This window comes from Syngnathus scovelli, chromosome 12, assembly GCF_024217435.2.
Source record: "Syngnathus scovelli strain Florida chromosome 12, RoL_Ssco_1.2, whole genome shotgun sequence".
Lineage (NCBI taxonomy): Eukaryota > Metazoa > Chordata > Actinopteri > Syngnathiformes > Syngnathidae > Syngnathus > Syngnathus scovelli.
Window position 1 is genome coordinate 7,520,296 of NC_090858.1, and position 18,030 is coordinate 7,538,325.

Consider the following 18,030-nt stretch of genomic DNA (forward strand, 5'->3'; position numbering starts at 1 on the left):
TTGTGTGAGTAGTTGAGGTGTGTGTAGGGGGACAAGCGAGAGTTATGATTGGGCCCCAGCAGTGCTGTTGTAAATTATTCTGACTTGGCATTTTTTTTGGACTGGTCGCCAGACAATCTTGGCTTCTCAGAAGACTTGCCGGGTACTTTTTTGTAAATCACATCAGGATTTTCTTCATTCCACAATAGTATTCTTTAGTGTGCTGTGTGAATATCACTCCACTGTATGGCACTGTACCGCTTTCTTTATTTTATTTTATTTGTTGCAATGAGCTTATAGGGTGGATCATTCCACTTAAAACATTCACTTTTGCACAGTATGAAAATAGCTGCAATAAAGTATTTAGATAGAATATGCTAGGCAGAATAATTACATTACATTAAATTATTAAATTAAACAGATCTGTTACATAGTGGAAAAAAAGAAAGACAATTGTATAAAGCTATTGTACATCCAATACAATAAAAAAATACATTTCTTTAAAAAAAGAAGACATATAAATCCTTAAAGGATTATTCTGTCCATGTGCAGTAAATGCTCCATTAGCTGCCACTCCGTGCACGGTGCAACAAATTGCTGCAACAATTATCTCTGCTGCCAAATATTCCTTTTGGAATTATCTAATTTTACCATAAGGGATTGACTCTCTATTGCAGGGGTGTCGAACTAATTTCTTTCGCGGGCCGCATTGTAGTCATAGCTTCTTTCGGAGGGCCATTATGACTGTCAACCCAAATAAATGTATGAGCACCTCATATTATATACAGTAAAAGCTACAAAACAAACTGACAAATAACTCGTTTTCAAATCAGACGAGTAAAAACTGGTCAAATATAAAAAAAAAAGATATTATTAAAAGTGAAGACAATTTGCAATTCTAGTAATGACACACGAATTTGATGCACAATTTGTCTTCGCGGGCCACATAGAATGATGTGGCGGGCCGTATCTGGCCCCCGGGCCTTGACTTTGACACCTGTGCTCTATTGCCTCATCTTTATTTTTTTGGGTACATGACACCTTCAGTATACTGTGGTAGGTTTGTTTTCTCTGCAATCCATTTGTTATATTTGGTGATCTGAGTGTAAACCCCTGGATTGTGTTTCACAGCGCAGCCAATGCCCCAGCTCACAATTCCGAACTGAAAAAGCCGACCAGCGGCTTCACACACCAGTGGACCACCAGAGTCGCCCTGTGTGGAGAAAAATCACATTGACAATGTCATTTCCATCCGTGTACCGTATCAAACATTACAGTTATGTTTTGATTATTTTTGGCTCTCATATGCGCCTGATGTGGACAAATGGAGGAATAAACTTTGTCACACTTTAAGACAAAACATGGAGATGCCGGGGATTGAACCCGGGGCCTCATACATGCAAAGCATGCGCTCTACCACTGAGCTACATCCCCTTGCAGATCCCTCCTCGTATTCAGTTGTTATTCTGCCCTCTAGTGGGGGCTCCTTTGAATTCCAGCCAAAGATGCCCGTAAAACATATATTTGCCATACATAGTCATGCCTTTAATCATCTTGCAGAATAAATTGCAAAATAATCTGCAGGCAAATATTTATTAGTTGAAAATTAGTATTACTTTCATGCTTTTCAAGTTGTGCACATTATTAATTTCTTCCATTTGGAGAGGATACCATAAGAGTTTCATATCATCTTTTCTGCAGTCAAAAATATGCAGTCACATGTACAGACAACCACTTCTGTTTTTTTCCAGCACGATCATTTCCTCTCGTCGCTTTTTGTTCACTTAACCAAATTTGGGATGCAATGTGCAAAAGTTCTTCGAATGGCTGGTCTTGCTCACCTGGCAGGAATCCACGCTCCAGTTGGGTCCCGCAGCACAGAACATGTTGTCAGTGAGCATATTTGCATAAATGGAATTCTTTTCACAGTGAGACTGGGAGAGACGATTCACACGGGCCTCCTTCAAGTACTGAGAGAAGTGTATCGCCCCTGCAGACAACACAGAATCTTAGATTAGAATCTTGTTGGAAATGGTAGACTATAATGCAAATATTTACGACTTATGATTTTTTTATATATTTTTTTGCCTTAATACTTTTGTCTACAGTGTTTGTTGGGAATTATGTTGTACCTACCAGAACTCTGCTTGCCAAATCCTGCGACGACGCACTGAAAGCCAACGGGAAGTTGAATGTCAGGTGGAGGAAGACAAACCGTGCGAACAGATTTGGATCGCACAGCACATCGTCCATCTTTGCTTTTGATCTTCAACAGGGCTGAAAAGATGAACGGAACCGCTTAGGGTCTTCATGGATTGCACAGAGATAGCTTTTTACTCAAAGTTTTGCTTGTGCTCACCTATGTCATTGTTGTAGTTGGTCTCGTTGAATGCTTGGTGGAGGATGATTTTTTCCACAGTAAATTCCTGTTCGTTGACCGCATCCGTTTCATTGATGCCACTCTTACCCAGGAAGACAGACAATCGCTGGACGTTGGTCCCTTTACTGAACCAAACACACCGACACATTGTTCAACGTGAGTCAGTGCTTTTATCAAATGAGAGGAAATGATTAAGTGTTAGTTCTGTGTGTTTGGCCGCACCCGTCAGAGAAGCAATGCGAAGCTGTGAGCACCCAGCATGGAGCAATGAGTGAGCCTCCGCAAAAGAACTTGCGCCGGTTATAAATGGCGGCGATCCACGGCTGTGACCTCGCGGTTACGAACGAACCACCCACAATTTTGTGCATCCTCTGCTTGGACGTCTCGCCACATGTCAGTTCTGCAAAGACGGTCAGGAAGGGAATCATCAGATGATGTTATTGTGATAAGACAGGAGCACAACTTTATTACCTGTATCCAAAGCAACGGCGGAACCTGGAGGGCAAAATGACATTCTTAGAAAGTGCAAACCAAAATGAGAAGTTTTAAAATTTTTATCTCTTACAGTTGGGAATGTCACAGAATTCCCTCACGACTCTCTTTCCTCTTTTGACACGACACCATGGCTTCGGGCTCTGGTCAGGATTCCTAGAAGGTAAACATTTGACGTATGAGTTTGATTTGTTGCGAGACCAAACTGATATTATTAGGTATTCCTCCAGCAAAAAGTGTATTTTGCCTACCTGCAGTATCTATGATTCCCGATTCCAGATGAGGCACCCCAGGGGTTTCTGAACATTTTCCAATTAAGACAGCGATGCCCATTTGTTGTTTTGGAAATAATTCCCCTGTAATTGCTGCAATCCCCTGAACAACACTCCTCTGAAACATCAACTTTGAAAAAAAATAAAAACAATTATAAATGAATCCTCACATAACAAAATAAAAATACACACACAAGTGAAGAACAGTGAGGTCACCTTGATGAGAGCGTGTATGTCCTGTCGACTTACGCCACTTCTTTGAAAATGCCTGAAAAAGAAGGAGCATGCATTTTTTTGAAAAACAATGACTCAATTTCCAATAATGAAATGAAATCATGCACTTGAAATTTACTTACAACTTCAATACTGACAACGGCAATCATCGACAGGATGACTAAGAAGTTCATCTTTACTTCTGCTTTTGTGCTATTGTCGTCTGGACACGGGCTAGACAAAAAGGAATTGACAATATCACCATTGAATGCCCTTATAGGGAGATTATCTGAAGTGACACAAGGACAGACGCATGTGATTATAAGGAAAGATAGGGAAGACATGGCGATAAAGTGCATCAGTCTACATTTGTGTCAATTGCATATGTTCATTTATTACAGTATCAGAGGACCTTGCAATATCAAAATATTTTCTACCCACAATATACAGCATCAACATGACATGGTTGGATAGTCAGAACTGTTATTTTACTTCATTTCCCCATAACACTGCATAAAAATTCAAACAATAAAAATTGCTTTGTCTACATAATAGATTGGGAAATTTGACAGGAGATGCATACCTTTCTGTTGCAAGACTGTGGAAAAGATCCTGATGAAGATTCTTGTTCACTCTTTCTCCACACGTCTTGTCTTTTTGTTGCGTTTGAGTGCTGATGTCCCCTGCATCCCTTCCATTTATCACTGCTGAAGCTGGGAGGAGTTTAATGCCAGGCCCAGCAAACATCACTCACACAGATCACGCTGACGTATAGCTTGACCGAAGAATTGCTCATGATGAGTGACATCAGCACTGTCAAATAGAAGAAGTTTATCCAAAATTGGTAATAAAACAGGCTCTCACACTTTTGTGAGGAAGACATACAAACTGACTGAAGCACAATTCAGCTTGTACATAAGTGCCGAAAAAGGCAAAGCTTACATTGCTGTATAATGTAAATCAATTGCATTTTATGTAATAATGCAAAAAGAATAAAATTAAGTTTGCAGTATGGATTTGGCATCTAAAGTACTACAAAGGGGATTTTGTCCTTGAAATCCCCTTTGAAGAAACTACCTCATACATGACAACTTTATTAGTCACCTTTCCGCTTTCCTGATTGCCACAGTCATATCATGGCCAAGGTAGGAAACAGGAAACATGAACAGGAACATGAATGAAAACATCCATTTACTTATTGTTTTCAGTTTCTTCTCAATGTAGTACATGCACTCAAAATTGTGTTTTTTGTTTTATTTTAATTGCAAGCTGAATGCTTCCTTCCCATGATTACAAATGAACCGATCGGGGCTCCTGAAATGAAAGGGACCTATGATGGAAAATGTACTCGTATCATGCAGAACCACGCATGTGATGCTCCACTACGAAACCAAAGCCAAAAGTTTGACAAATATCAAATGCAGGATGGCTGGATGGATAATGTCTCCTAAGGTAAGCGTTGAGTGTATGACGCCATCTGCAGACAATATTTAAAACCTTACCATGCAGAGTGAGGTATTTTTCTGGAGCACGGTCCTAAAATGTATGAAAATAAATTGGCTGCAATTCGTTGCTGCATTAGAACTATTAATGCTGACAGAGACTAGATTACAACAACTTCTCAGCTTTTTTTTTTTTTTTTTTTTTTTTTTTGCTCCGAGGGATTCACGCACGCATGCGCAGTTGTACTTACGCGCTGCCTTTACTTTCACTTTGTTTTGGAACGGTTTGTTTGGATCCATTTACCATCAACGACAGCATAAATAGATAACAAATATCTACAAAGACAAGCACGACAGATCGGGAAAGCTGACGGTTTTGTTACTTTAAGTCTCGGTCTTGAACAGTATCGAAAAAAGGACGGTCATTCATAGTTTGCTAACTGGGGAGGCTAATAATTTATTCAGGGCGAAAATGTTGTGAATAATTTATGGCACAGCAAAACTGACGCCTGAAATAGGTAAGAATTTCACCAGATTTGCAAGTAGGCCTCTTTCTATCTTCTTCACAACTTTTGTAGTTCCTATTTAGTGTATATGTTTGCAGTGTGTGGCAAAATAAACAATGTCTAAAAATAAATTTTCACCCAAAACACACAAATGATGGTGATTTGACTGTTGGGAGAATGTATACAACAATATTAGCGTGCTGAAAGTACAACAGTGAGTAAACAAATGCTCTTTGTCTCATCTCAAAAGTGCAAAACACGAACACTCCAATGTTCTTGCTGTGTCTTCAGCAGGTGACAATGGAGCGGGCCTCCATCAAGCAGAACCAGTTGTGTGGCCCATGGGAGATGAAGCAGAGGCTTGGGATGGGAGGTTTTGGGCATGTCTACCTGTACCAGAATCATGTAAGTGCTCTCATTCACGTAATAGAGCGTGCAAATAATCTGAGATGTCAGACAAGCGTACTACAAGATCCTTTTCAGTGTGCATAAGAGAACCAAGAAATCAAATGCATCTTTATTTGTGCACTTTAGTGATAGTAGTGTTATTATTTTTATGTGTTGAGCAGAAGTCGGGAGAGAAGTTAGCTGTGAAACTCTGTCGCCTCGAACTGAGCTTCAAGAACAAGGAACGCTGGGGAAGAGAGATTCAGATCATGAAGAAGTGAAAATTGATGCATTGACTATTATATTGCACAAAAAACATGATTTTTTTAAAAATATTTTTTAAAAATGGTATTTATTTATCCTCCTTTTTTATAGGTTGAACCACGTGAATGTTGTTCAGGCCAGCGAAGTTCCAGAAGAATTGAGCTTGATTGCTCTGAATGACCTACCGCTGCTAGCCATGGAGTACTGTTCTGGAGGAGACCTACGCAAAGTAGTTTTATAATTTATTTATTTAATTTCATTCAATTGTCACTACATATGTATGTTCAAACTTTTTAAGGTTCTCAGTAAACCAGAAAATTGTTGTGGGTTGAAGGAGAGTGAAGTGCTCTCCCTACTCCGTGACATCGGTAAGGTTTTTTTTTTGGGGCTGTAAAAGCTTTCGTGGATGACTCTGCTTAATGCATTTTAATTTTTTGACAGGATGCGGCATTGAGTACCTTCATGAAAATAAGATTATACACAGAGACCTCAAGCCTGAGAATATAGTTCTGCAAGAGATTAATGGCAAGGTAAATCACAATCTATATTTGCAAAAGTGCCATTTGTAGCTGATTTCTCACTTGTCATTTTCCTCCAGCTTGTCCATAAAATTATAGATCTTGGTTATGCAAAAGATCTCGACCAAGGCAGCGTCTGTACGTCCTTCGTCGGAACCCTCCAGTATCTCGTAAGTGCACATTGTTTACATGTAGTGTCAATCTATTTTTTCTTTTCAAATTAGAACCATTCATAAAGTGCAATTTTATGCGTTCTAGGCTCCGGAGCTGTTTGAAAGTAAACCTTACACGGTAACTGTGGACTACTGGAGTTTTGGAACAGTCATTTTTGAATGCACGTGTGGTTTTCGCCCGTTTTTACACCATATGCAGCCCGTACAGTGGTGAGTTTGATAAATGCTTCTTAATTAATTTTCTGCATAACCTCTGACTTATGAACTCAGCCTGAAAAACCGAATGATGAATGTTTCGAATGTTTTCTGTATTTGTAATATATTTATATGCAACTTTTTAATAGGACAAGTCAGGTTAAGAATAAAGGTGCTAAGGACATCATGGCGGTGGAGGACATGAATGGAGAAGTTCGATTTTCAACCCATCTTCCATATCCCAACAATCTCAGCAGGTAGAAGCAAAAGCAACTATCATTATTCTATAAATCCAGAATTTCATTCTCTACTAATGTTTGCATGTGCTTATCTTAAGGCCGTTGTTAGCGCCAGTGGAGAATTTGCTGCAGATGTTGTTACTGTGGGACCCGGCAGCCCGTGGCGGGGGGTTGGATCCTGTTACGAAAAAGGCAAACTGTTACAAGGCTCTCCAGAATATCCTCAACATGAAGGTCAGTAATGAACAACAACAATTACTCCAGACGTCATAGGGGCTCTTTCGCTAATGTTCCTCGATCAAGATAACAATTCCCAGATTTGGTGCTCAGGTGATCCATGTGTTAGATATGACGTCAGCCCAGATGCACTCTTTGATCCTGGAGGCCGAAGAGAGTTTACACTCCTTGCAGCTTCGTCTGGAGACGTACACACAGACACATATCTCCCCCCTAAATCAAGAATTGCTGTTAGAGACTGGAATCTCCCTGGACCCACGCAGACCTCCTGCACATTGTTTACCGGATGGTTTGGTATGTGACGCTTACGCAAAAGCATATTTGCTGTGAATTATCTTTTTGCAGCCACTCTTGTCGTAATTTCTCATCAGTGTATATGTGTGTGTGTGTGTGTGTGTCTTAATTTTTGTTGTTCTTTTCTGTCAGAGAGGCTGGGACACCTTCATTGTCTTCCTGTTTGATAAGAGCCTATCCAAGTACTCAGGACCCCTCACTGCCAGACCCTTGCCTGAGAGTGTCAACTTTATAGGTGAGAATTTTCACTTTAAAATAGCATCCAAATCTTCCGTTTGCTTCGTTCTTCAGTTCAAATTGTTTAACGTGCTTGGCTCCATTCAAAACTAAATCACTTTATGTTTCTGCAGTCAGAGAGACAAAGACGCAGCTCCCACTGACCACATTGAGGAAGGTATGGGGAGAAGCAGTCAGCTACATTTGTGGACTAAAAGAGGACTACACCCGCCTGTACCAGGGACAAAGGGCTGCTATGTAAGTACATGTACGGAATTGTCAGTCAGTTATTCCTTCAGAAAAATGGTAACCAGCTGGGCGTGCAAGACCAACATTATTAAATGTGTAAATCCATATTAATGTGTGACAGCTTTGTGGTGTGTCATCTAAAAACAGCTGATAGGGCTGGGAAATTTTAAAAGAAAATTCCCGACCCCCTACATTCTGCATTGGTGGCGCAAGGGGCAGAGAACTGACACAATCCGGTCGGGGAATTTTACAGTTTTAATAGTCTTTCATTGATAATTCAAATGCAAAGGTGTGGCTCATGCTTCTGATTTATTTTTATTATTGATATTAAAAAGAACCTAATCATTGTTACCATTAGCAGTGTTTTGTGCACTTTTACAAAGTCAGACTAATCTTTTGTTTGTCCGTAGGTTGAGTCTGCTGCGTTATAACACCAACTTAACACGCTACAAGAACCTGCTCTTCTCCCAGTCACAGCAGCTGCAAGCCAAGCTGGCTTTCTTTAAAACCAGCATCCAGCATGACTTGGAGCAATACGCCAAGCAGAGACACGCAGGCATCTGTGAGTTTCTCCTTTGGCTCATTCATGAATCCATCCATGTGCATATGTTTGATGAAGTCTACACATCCCTGTTAAAATTTCGGATTTTTGCAATATAAGAAAAAAGATCAAAATAAATCATTTGGAAATGTTTCATATTCACAGTATTTGAAATGAAAGCAAATCATCTGCTTTTGTGTGTTTTTGCGAAGCTTCAGAGAAGATGCTTAGGACGTGGCATGAAAATGAAGCAAAGGCCGATGGCTTTTCTAAGGTAAGAGAAAATGCAGAAAGGCATAATGGCATACATACCATTTGAGAATTCACACATTTCACAAATGCTTTCTGCCGTAGGTTGCTGATGTTGGATATCTGGATGAAGAGATAGTCGCGCTTCATTCTGAAATTGTGGAATTGCAGCGGAGTCCATTTTTGAGGAGACAAGGAGACTCGATGGAGCAACTGTCAGTATATTTAAGAATCATATCAGTGCTGTGTAGTGCACACAAAGTAACTTTGTGCCTTTCCGCAGCGAGGGTAAAGCTATTGAACTCTACAAGCAACTAAAAGCTAAATGCAAAAGTTAGTGAAGATTTTCACATTTATTAGAATTAAATCTATAAAATGTATAAATATACTGTAAATAAATGAATACATTTTGTGTTTATGTACAGGCCCCGACCTACCACATGGTTACAGTGACAGCTCTGGCATGGTGAAGGCCATCTTGCAGATGGTTCAGAACCAAGACCGAGTGCTGAAAGACTTGTACACTCACCTCAGGTAATTCATTCGGCTACGGCCGAGCAAAGTGCAGCGCGAATGTTCTACTTATCCACACTTGTTTTTCCCTCTAGTACAATTCTGGTATGTAAGCAACGCATCGTTGATTTGTTCCCAAAGTTGGAGAAGGCAGTTGAGAGCATAAAAACGGCAGAGGCAGCCGTAACGCAAATGCAAACTAAGCGCCAGAAAGAGTTCTGGTACCTTCTGAAGATTGCCTGTGTGAGTCAAATATTAAGTCGAGAGTATTCACATATTCAGTTGCCGTGATATACTTATTTGAAACCTTGTGTTTGTGTCTTAAGGCCCAAAACGATTCACAGATTTGTGTTCAGCCATCCACTGATGGGTAACGTGCTGGGATTAGAAAGCTTCATAATACAAAAAAAGTCTAATGGATGATTTTTAAAAACTATAACTTTTTTTTCTCTTGCAGAGAAACTGTATCTCAATTATTGGACGACAACTGCCATTATCTAAATAAGCTCACTTCTTTGCTGCAAGATGTCAGCCTTGAGAGAGAGCAAAGCATGATGGTACGTTCTCCACAGTGTTTTTTTTTCTGGTCATTATGGTTGGAATCGTGCATTGTAACTCCTCCCATGTGACAGAGCCCAACAAATCATTTGTTCGGAGTAGCTTAACGAGTGGAGCAAGTGTGTGTCTGAACCTTATTTCTTTATTTGCAACATCCTTTGTCTTGTGATCCTTGCTTTTTACATGTTAGGTCTTCCTACCATCCACCACACCTTTCAGTCTTTTTTTTTTTTTTTTTACTTGTAAATATGGATACTGTGTTGATATGCTACTTAACCAAGAACTAATTGGAAATGGAATAATTATCTTCCGTGATAGATTGTCAAATTGGGAATCACTACATAGACGTGTTTTCCCCTGTCATCCTCTTATTGAAGTCCGGTAAACTCATGTTGTATTTATTTACCACAGTACCACTACACTTCATTCAAGTCTTAAGTTGAACTTTATCTCTATGTTCTTTTTTTAGGATCAAGACTGGAGTTGGATCCCTAATGATGCAGCAAAACCCAACCAAAAGTCTTTGAGCGACCAACCAGGAACTCAATGAATCAAAGATGCGTTAGTGGTGCAATACAACATATATATTGCTTAGACGGTTTATGATGTAGTGGACAGGCTTTATGTTAAAGCCTGTTAGCCATGATATAAGCTATACAGTGGTTTTGTTCGTTTTGTGTTACAGCATGTAAAGCAAAATGTATTTATTTCACTAATGAAACTGAGCAAAGTGAAATGTGCGCCATACATATTCCTCACTCACTCAAGGAGTCAAATGAACAATTTCAATTTAATTTTAAACAATAATGGTAGTTAAAGTATCATTTTAAGCAAATCATCCAAACATGATCTAAGAGTTAACCATAATTTATTTTGCAGGTGTTGTGGTAAACTCTAACTGAAACTGTCCAAGAGGTATTCATTAAAGAGAGTGAGTTTGTTGTGCTGAAATGAAGAACTGCACTAGTGTTTGTAGTATTTTGATTACCACCTTTTGCTCCAAGAGAGGCAATGCAGACAGCACTTACAAGTATGACAGTTCAATTCTATAACAATAAACTGTATATGACTCCACTTTTTGAGTGTCAATGTTATTTTATAATGGTAGAATTTGCAGCTTTTGTATTAATGTATTGATTAGTTGTAGCTACTATTAAACATACTTTGTAATGTGGGCAGTGACATGACATGTCAAATTCAAAAGTGAAAATAATTCCCACGGTCCCTGAATGCAGCACACCAAAAGCGAAATAATAAAAAATATAGTTCATTTTAGCTTTTACTTTCAATAGATTTGCATTGGATTGTTGCGAATTGTTTGCTTATTGAAGTACAAATGTTATTCAGCTTTTCTATATATTTTATATATATCTTTATCGACTTTATAAAACTAATAGATTTAATTACGTTTTCGATAAATTCTTGGGCCTTCTGAGCATTTAAATTGGCAATATTTGGGTAGTGACCTGAGTTTTTAGGTGTTACCTGGGTGTAAAATGTTTCACAACTATTTCTAGAAGATAAAAATAATTCCGACAGCCCATGAATGCAGCACCGCAACGAGCCCAAACTAAAACTGCGGTAGGCGGTTGAGGGGGATGAGACGTTGAATGAACGCCAGGAGAGGTGACTGTTCGCGGTAGTGGTAATTTCATTTTACTACATTTAATTCAACTCGGCACTCGAACATTGTTGCATGTATTTTTCCCAACAAAGCTAAGCCTCGCTTAGTAGATTGCGGAGGTTATCAGCCCAAGCAGTTAGCACACAGCATGCATGATTACGGAATCCGCCCCCGGTAGTGAAGGATAGCTCACGCCACGGCTAACTGTGGCTAACACACGTCGTCGGTCTTTCAGCAATGCGTCGGTCTGTTGCGTATTAAAAATGTTAAGTCATGATTGCGAAGAATGCTCTTTGTTTATTTTAGTTCATCGAAATGATTTTTGCCTGTCTGTGTGCCAACGCTTTTTAGCAGTAGTCATTGTCATCTGTCAGTGTCGCGACAGTTGTGTGGACCTTCGAATGTTTATTGCCTCCGTTGCGGTGAAAGGATTCTGTAAATCGGTGTGCTTATTCTGTTATTTTGTCAGATTCTTAGAACGACGGAATAAATTACTTTTAAATAAATAAATCACCTGATATTCGAAACAACGAGACATACAGTTAGTATATAATTATTGCAAAGTATTTCCCAAATTTACACTCAATTCGATATGGATGGCTGGATGCTCCCCCCTAAAATATTAAATAATAATGTTGCATAATCTGGAATACATAACTTTTCGTTCCATTTTCCAACACTCACAGTAAAATCACACAAATAAATATTAAATGATACATTTGGACCAATTAAGTGAATTTAGATGATTTTCTGCGATGCACCTGATAATGTCACAGCATACTAAAGTGGTTGGGAATCATCAAACCTTGCAACCATAGGTGGGCCTTAATAAAATGTACAGTCTTTTTATTTCACTCATGTCAGTTGGTGACTTATTTACAAGGACTTTTATTTTACACCAATCCTGCGCTTGTTTTAATCACTTGCAATAAAAAGGCAGCAGACTATACCTGTGCAAACATTTTAGGATGTTTAAACAATGGTCATCTATCTACAGGTGAGAGCCCAGTGAGGATGACGCCACATGTCGGGGCTGTTTTTGCAGCAATTGCAGGGGTGACGGCTGTCCTGCTGCACTCCTCCATTCACAAAATAGAGGAAGGCCACCTTGCTGTCTACTACAGGTACTGTTAACTGTACACTGACACAACACTAAACAATTTTCCTTTGAAAGGAGAAAGAAAACGTGTAACTAGCGTCAAAGATAGGGTTATGATCTTTTTAGAGTTTCCACTGTACGACATTTAAGGTGAATTTGTTTGTTAATGTTGTGCCCTACACGCGATTTCCTTCACTCTACCCTACTACATTGTAATCAGCAGATAACCAGCTATTTCGAAATCATTGCACAAGCTTCTTCTTTTTTTTTTTTTTAATCTCTTTAGGGGTGGAGCTTTGCTGACAGGTCCCAATGGTCCGGGATATCATATCATGCTGCCTTTCATTACCACATTCAGATCAGTTCAGGTAATCTCTTCTGGCACCCTTCTCGCAAGAATGAGTTAGAATCAACTATGTATCTATCTCATCATGCACACAGGCAAAACAGGAAATTATGTTGTCTCCTCATCTTGCAGTTTAACATGAAAAAAAAAAAACATTGTAATTGCTGTGTTAGCTGAACTATTCCGTTCATTTTTTTGTATTCTTTTATTTCAGACGACATTGCAGACTGATGAGATCAAGAATGTACCTTGTGGAACAAGGTATAAATATTATACTAATATATATTTGTTTTCCCTCAATTTCTGCAACTAAGAAAAAAAGGAATAAAGCTATTGAATAATGTCCAAAAACTATGAGAATAAAATAGAAAGTATTTAAAAAATAAAAGTTGTTTGAGAATATTGACACATTTTGAATCTCCTTGCCAGTGGCGGGGTGATGATCTATTTTGACCGAATAGAGGTTGTCAATATGCTGGTCTCCACCGCAGGTACAAAATGTTCAGATTCAATTGCAAAAGCTCCTTTTCTTGTCGCACGCTACTGTTTGTCACCTGCCCGGCATCACAATCATCTCACTTCCTGATGTTTTTCTAGTGGTGGACATAGTGAGGAACTACACGGCCGACTATGACAAAACTCTCATTTTCAACAAAATTCACCACGAGCTAAACCAGTTCTGCAGCGTGCACACACTACAGGAGGTCTACATAGAGCTCTTTGGTTTGTCTCTCCCTAAATGTTGAACTAAATCATGGTATGGGAATAGATAAAATATGGGGATTTTCTTGATTTCCAGATATTATTGACGAAAACCTGAAGACTGCTTTGCAGAAAGATCTTAATGTGATGGCCCCTGGACTTACCATACAGGTAAGAGGTAACAAAGAATTGCAGGTAAAAAAAAAAAAAAAAATCCTCTGTGAGAAGTGCCATTGTTACACTGCTTTAATACTGCACACATTTTGGTTTGACGTAGAAATAATAAATGGTGGAAAGTACAAAAAAAGGAGCTATTGTAAACAGGCTCCCCATTCACAGGCGCACACAGCAGGAAGCGATGAGATTCTCTGCTGAAGAATACCAGGGCTAAGATGGAAATGTGTCAAAACGGGTTAGCACAAGACAAACACTAGATTCAAACCAAATTAACTAAATCAAACAAAACTTTTTTGACAAACTAGTATATCTTTTGTGTGATCAGTATCAGTTTCCATGGCTCCAATTCCACTCAAGAATATTATCCAATATCAGTCTGTCTGCTTTATATATCCATGAACATTTATTTTCTCTCTTTTCTTAACATTATGGACTTGCCTGTGATTTATGAAATATGATATATGAAATTAAGCTGTGTGGATTTCAAAGGTCTTTTTCTTTCTCCCCACTCTAACTCAACCGGATGCAGGCTGTCCGCGTAACCAAGCCAAAGATCCCCGAGTCTATCAGGCGAAACTTTGAACTCATGTGAGTTTGACCTAAAGTGGCTATCTAACATGCATTTTTTGGGTGTGACATATTTGGTTCAAGTGAGTTCAAAAGCAGAAAGAAAAGTGTGTAGTATGTGTAAAACAATGTGTATGTGTAGGGAAGCAGAGAAAACTCGTCTCATGATTACGGCTCAGACACAGAAGGTGGTGGAAAAGGAGGCGGAGACTGAGAGGAAAAAAGCCATTATCGGTAAGTGGGGATTTTTTTTATTCTGGTGGTTTAATTTGCACACTCTTCTATTCCGCTCACCACAAAGCCCGCCTGCTGTGTTGATCCGTGTCGTGTGCAGAGGCTCAAAAAGTGGCTCAGGTAGCCGAGATCCATTTCCAGCAGAAAGTGATGGAGAAAGAGACAGAAAAGAGGATCTCTGAAATCGAGGGTCAGCTAGCCGCCTTGCTTCAGTATTTCAGTACACGTGCAGTACTTCTCGTTCATCTCTTGAGACGAATATTTCTTATATTTCTGTATCTGGTGGTATCATGTGCCATATTCAGATGCCGCCTTTCTGGCCAGGGAGAGGGCCAAGGCAGATGCAGAATACTACACGGCTGAGAAGTTTGCTGAAGCAAACCAGGTATAAGACATTGTGCACACACAAACACACGTGCAATACAATGCATCTATTTCAATACACTTTTTGGCATCCTTCTGTTGTGGGAGTAACCTCAGTAGAAATGCTCACCGCAATGTCAAGATGAACTTAAAACACGAGTGAAATTCTGCTTATGTGGCTTCACAATCACATCTGCTCTGTCTTGTAGCTGAAGTTAACCCCTGAGTACCTGGAGCTGATGAAGTACCAGGCTATAGCGACTAATAGCAAGATTTACTTCGGCCAGGACATCCCCAACATGTTTGTGGATGGAAACCTCGGCACACCCAAAGCCGAAAACAATCACAAGGCACCCAAGCGGGACTCGCGGATAGCTTCCGTTGATTTGTAAACAGCAAATAGAGATTCGGAGGATTTGATGTGATCAAAAAGCAGAAGGAAGAAGGTAATGAAAGGGATTTTTTTTTTCTTTTGGAGGGGTTAAGCGTAAGAACAAAAAGCCTGTAAAAGCCTATCTGCCTGTAAGGTAACAGCAGGGGGTCGCTAAAATTTTCTTGTTGAATTTTTTTTTTTTAATGCTTTTGGCTAACCTCGTATGCAAAGTTCATGATTGTTGACACGGCCTATCTGGACTGGAATGCAGCGTGTGACACTAATTAGAAACAAGAGGGCGATTTGTTTTGGCGTGTTCGGGAGTCAACGGCCGATGAGGCAATGCTTAGTTGGGCATTTCTTGGTTGCAGTTCAAACAGTGCACTGTGGCGTTTGCCAGCTGCTTAAAGAAAGCGGACTTGAATATTCTAATGAGAACGGCGGAGGAGCTTCCTGTTCTTATTTGGTCTGCCGGTTTGTGTTTTGTTGTGTGGCCTGGTGCTGATGATGAAAGTAGTGCCTGCTCCTATCCACCAATGCTTTCTGTTTAGAGCTTATTGGGATATCTCAGGAAAATAACAATTTGTTAGATGCTCACAAGGACTTTTTCCTAATACTGGATCCGAATGCAAATCCCTTGCAAGTTCTCTTCCCTTCTAGTTTACTGGTCTAGGATCAGAAGGAAGTTATGGGACTGAGACATGAGAAAATAAGCGAGAAGGCTACACAACTGCTCGACCGTCATCACATTCGGATGTTGCATACTAACTGCACAGTGTCTCAGTCTTTGCCAAACAAAATTACGCTTGTCATAACACTATCATTCTCCTGTTTTGTAAAATGCAGTTAATTAATAGTGCTTGTGCCGGGGCTAGTTTGACTATTTTTTTTTGCACCCTTGGCTTTGTTTAAAGAAAATGCGAGTTAGCCATGGTTAACAATGGTGGTTAGTCACGCTGTGGTGCATCAGCGTCGACGGGAGCCAAGAGAAAGACACCACTTGTGTCCAGAGTGACGTTTGTGTCCATGCGCTGATGTTTACGTGACCGCCGAATGGCCGCACTCTTGCTCCGCTTGCTGAGGCGGTGGCGGGTGATGGGTATAAATCACTCAACCTGATTTATTTGTTTCTTCTTGTTGACATTTTGTACAATCTGTGAAATTCTCCAAAATGGTTTCTCCTTGTTTTTAAAGGGTTTATATGCAAAAACAATGTTTTGACAATATTCTTAAATAAAACCTATTTTGGTACCTCTCTTCTCCATGCATCAATTGACTGAATTATTCATGTCAATATTCTAAATTTGTCTGTAAAAAAAACAACTTTGTTTTGGTAACTGAAAACTATTTTGTTGGCTGCAGTTTCCCTGTATGATGCTTTTAAAAGTATTTCTAAAACATTAGCATATATGTCAACAGTTTGAGTTTATTTGAATTTTATGAAAGTGAACATTACAGAAAACAAAAGAGTAATTCCAAAAGCTTCCAACAGGGGGTGCACTGACATCATAAATACTCAGCTCCAGTTAAAAGAGCCCAAACAGCAAAACAATACATATTTCAGCTAAAACAATGGATATAAATTCTGACCATTGTTTGTAGCCACGTGTGGATGACTGGACCAACGTACACAGTGTCACACCTCGTGTGTCATGAGCACAACATCAACACGTCAACAGCTCCATGGTCCTGAAGGAGGTCAGCTGTTCATGCAGGAAGCACTCAACATGTGTGAGCATGTGAGACACGATTTCCTCATTGTGAAGTCAACTATACCAGTCAGTGGGGTCACTTTAAATAAATGTAAGCCATTGTTTTGGTTGCTGAACTCTGAGAAGGTCTCAATTAAAAATCAGCACGATGGAAAAGCAAAGATATGTTTCACTGCTTAAAATAAACAAACCAGTAGAGCGGCCGGGTTCTTTTGTCACTGATATGGCAAGATAAATAAACCTGGTTAACGTGAATATTGATGTTTACTGAGTCCAGTTAAATGGGTGGTCTGGTGCTGTGAGGAAGTCAGGTCAAGTCTGTGTCTGCTGAAGCCCACCAGAGTTAGGGCGTGGCTGCTGGAATGATCAGTTTGAAAGAAGAGTGATACAGAGATGGTGATTCACTCTATCATCATCAGCTATCATCATCTCTGTGGTCGGCTTGTTCTCCTTTACATTCCAATCCTGTGTGCTGGAGCTTCACACTCATGCTAAAAACATCACCTATCAAATATATATATAATTTACTGAACTTTCACACTTTTTTTTTTGCCCCTTACTCAGCTTGTTTTTCAACAAGACTCTCATTTACTTCATTCTGCATAAATCATGCTTGTTACAGAGCATTTTTGAGAACACTGGGGCCTCAACTTACAAGTTTGATTTATTCCTGACCACTTTCCCAATTCAAAGATCTTGTTACAAATCATATTTCTCATTAAAATGAATGACAATTAGGCAGTATGTCTACTTTCTTTGGCAATTGGTCGCACAAATTGTGCCTGGTAACAAGATCTTGCGCAAATATGGGACGCTGCCAGCATCTGAGTTATGTTGTTTATATTTGTAAGATAGCCAAGATAAAACAGCTTGTGAAATATTATAACGATGGAGACTATTCTCATACTTTAGTCTT

At 39.5% G+C, this 18,030-nt stretch overlaps 3 protein-coding genes and 1 non-coding gene across 8 annotated transcripts; 2 read left to right on the forward strand and 2 right to left on the reverse strand.

Annotated features, from left to right (window-relative positions):
• Positions 1–226: 226 nt before the first annotated feature.
• LOC125978313 (salivary plasminogen activator gamma) lies at positions 227–4,098 on the reverse strand. Its single transcript, XM_049735544.2, has 11 exons — positions 3,920–4,098; positions 3,480–3,570; positions 3,340–3,391; positions 3,103–3,253; positions 2,925–3,007; positions 2,831–2,854; positions 2,582–2,759; positions 2,339–2,484; positions 2,116–2,256; positions 1,821–1,969; positions 227–1,192 (listed from the first exon to the last, which is right to left on the reverse strand). Exons 1-11 carry the CDS (start codon positions 4,081–4,083, stop codon positions 998–1,000), a joined length of 1,374 nt encoding a protein of 457 aa, XP_049591501.1. The 5' UTR covers positions 4,084–4,098; the 3' UTR covers positions 227–997.
• Positions 1,342–1,413, reverse strand: trnaa-ugc (transfer RNA alanine (anticodon UGC)). Its single transcript has one exon. It is a non-coding gene; the product is annotated as a tRNA-Ala (tRNA).
• A 906-nt stretch (positions 4,099–5,004) lies between the features above and the next one.
• On the forward strand, positions 5,005–10,991 carry LOC125978312 (inhibitor of nuclear factor kappa-B kinase subunit alpha). Of its 2 annotated transcripts, none has more exons than XM_049735542.2 (22): positions 5,005–5,296; positions 5,576–5,689; positions 5,854–5,948; positions 6,047–6,164; positions 6,234–6,303; positions 6,377–6,465; positions 6,534–6,623; positions 6,712–6,836; positions 6,971–7,078; positions 7,159–7,294; positions 7,391–7,591; positions 7,724–7,826; positions 7,942–8,065; positions 8,467–8,618; positions 8,810–8,871; positions 8,952–9,061; positions 9,130–9,179; positions 9,272–9,380; positions 9,455–9,602; positions 9,686–9,729; positions 9,817–9,916; positions 10,387–10,991. In XM_049735542.2, the coding sequence occupies exons 2-22, from the start codon at positions 5,585–5,587 to the stop codon at positions 10,465–10,467; spliced, it is 2,220 nt and encodes a 739-aa protein (XP_049591499.1). In that variant the 5' UTR covers positions 5,005–5,296; positions 5,576–5,584; the 3' UTR covers positions 10,468–10,991. The 2 variants fall into 2 exon arrangements, with proteins under 2 accessions (XP_049591499.1, XP_049591500.1); XM_049735543.2 differs by having other exon boundaries at positions 5,579–5,689.
• A 452-nt stretch (positions 10,992–11,443) lies between these two features.
• On the forward strand, positions 11,444–16,670 carry erlin1 (ER lipid raft associated 1). 4 transcript variants are annotated; one of them, XM_049735546.2, is made up of 12 exons: positions 11,444–11,543; positions 12,539–12,665; positions 12,927–13,008; positions 13,201–13,247; positions 13,416–13,477; positions 13,584–13,709; positions 13,786–13,859; positions 14,395–14,453; positions 14,575–14,666; positions 14,767–14,856; positions 14,972–15,051; positions 15,239–16,670. In XM_049735546.2, exons 1-12 carry the CDS (start codon positions 11,528–11,530, stop codon positions 15,419–15,421), a joined length of 1,038 nt encoding a protein of 345 aa, XP_049591503.1. In that variant the 5' UTR covers positions 11,444–11,527; the 3' UTR covers positions 15,422–16,670. The 4 variants fall into 4 exon arrangements, with proteins under 4 accessions (XP_049591503.1, XP_049591505.1, XP_049591504.1 ...); XM_049735548.1 differs by having other exon boundaries at positions 11,451–11,556; XM_049735547.1 differs by having other exon boundaries at positions 11,457–11,562.
• Positions 16,671–18,030: the final 1,360 nt, after the last annotated feature.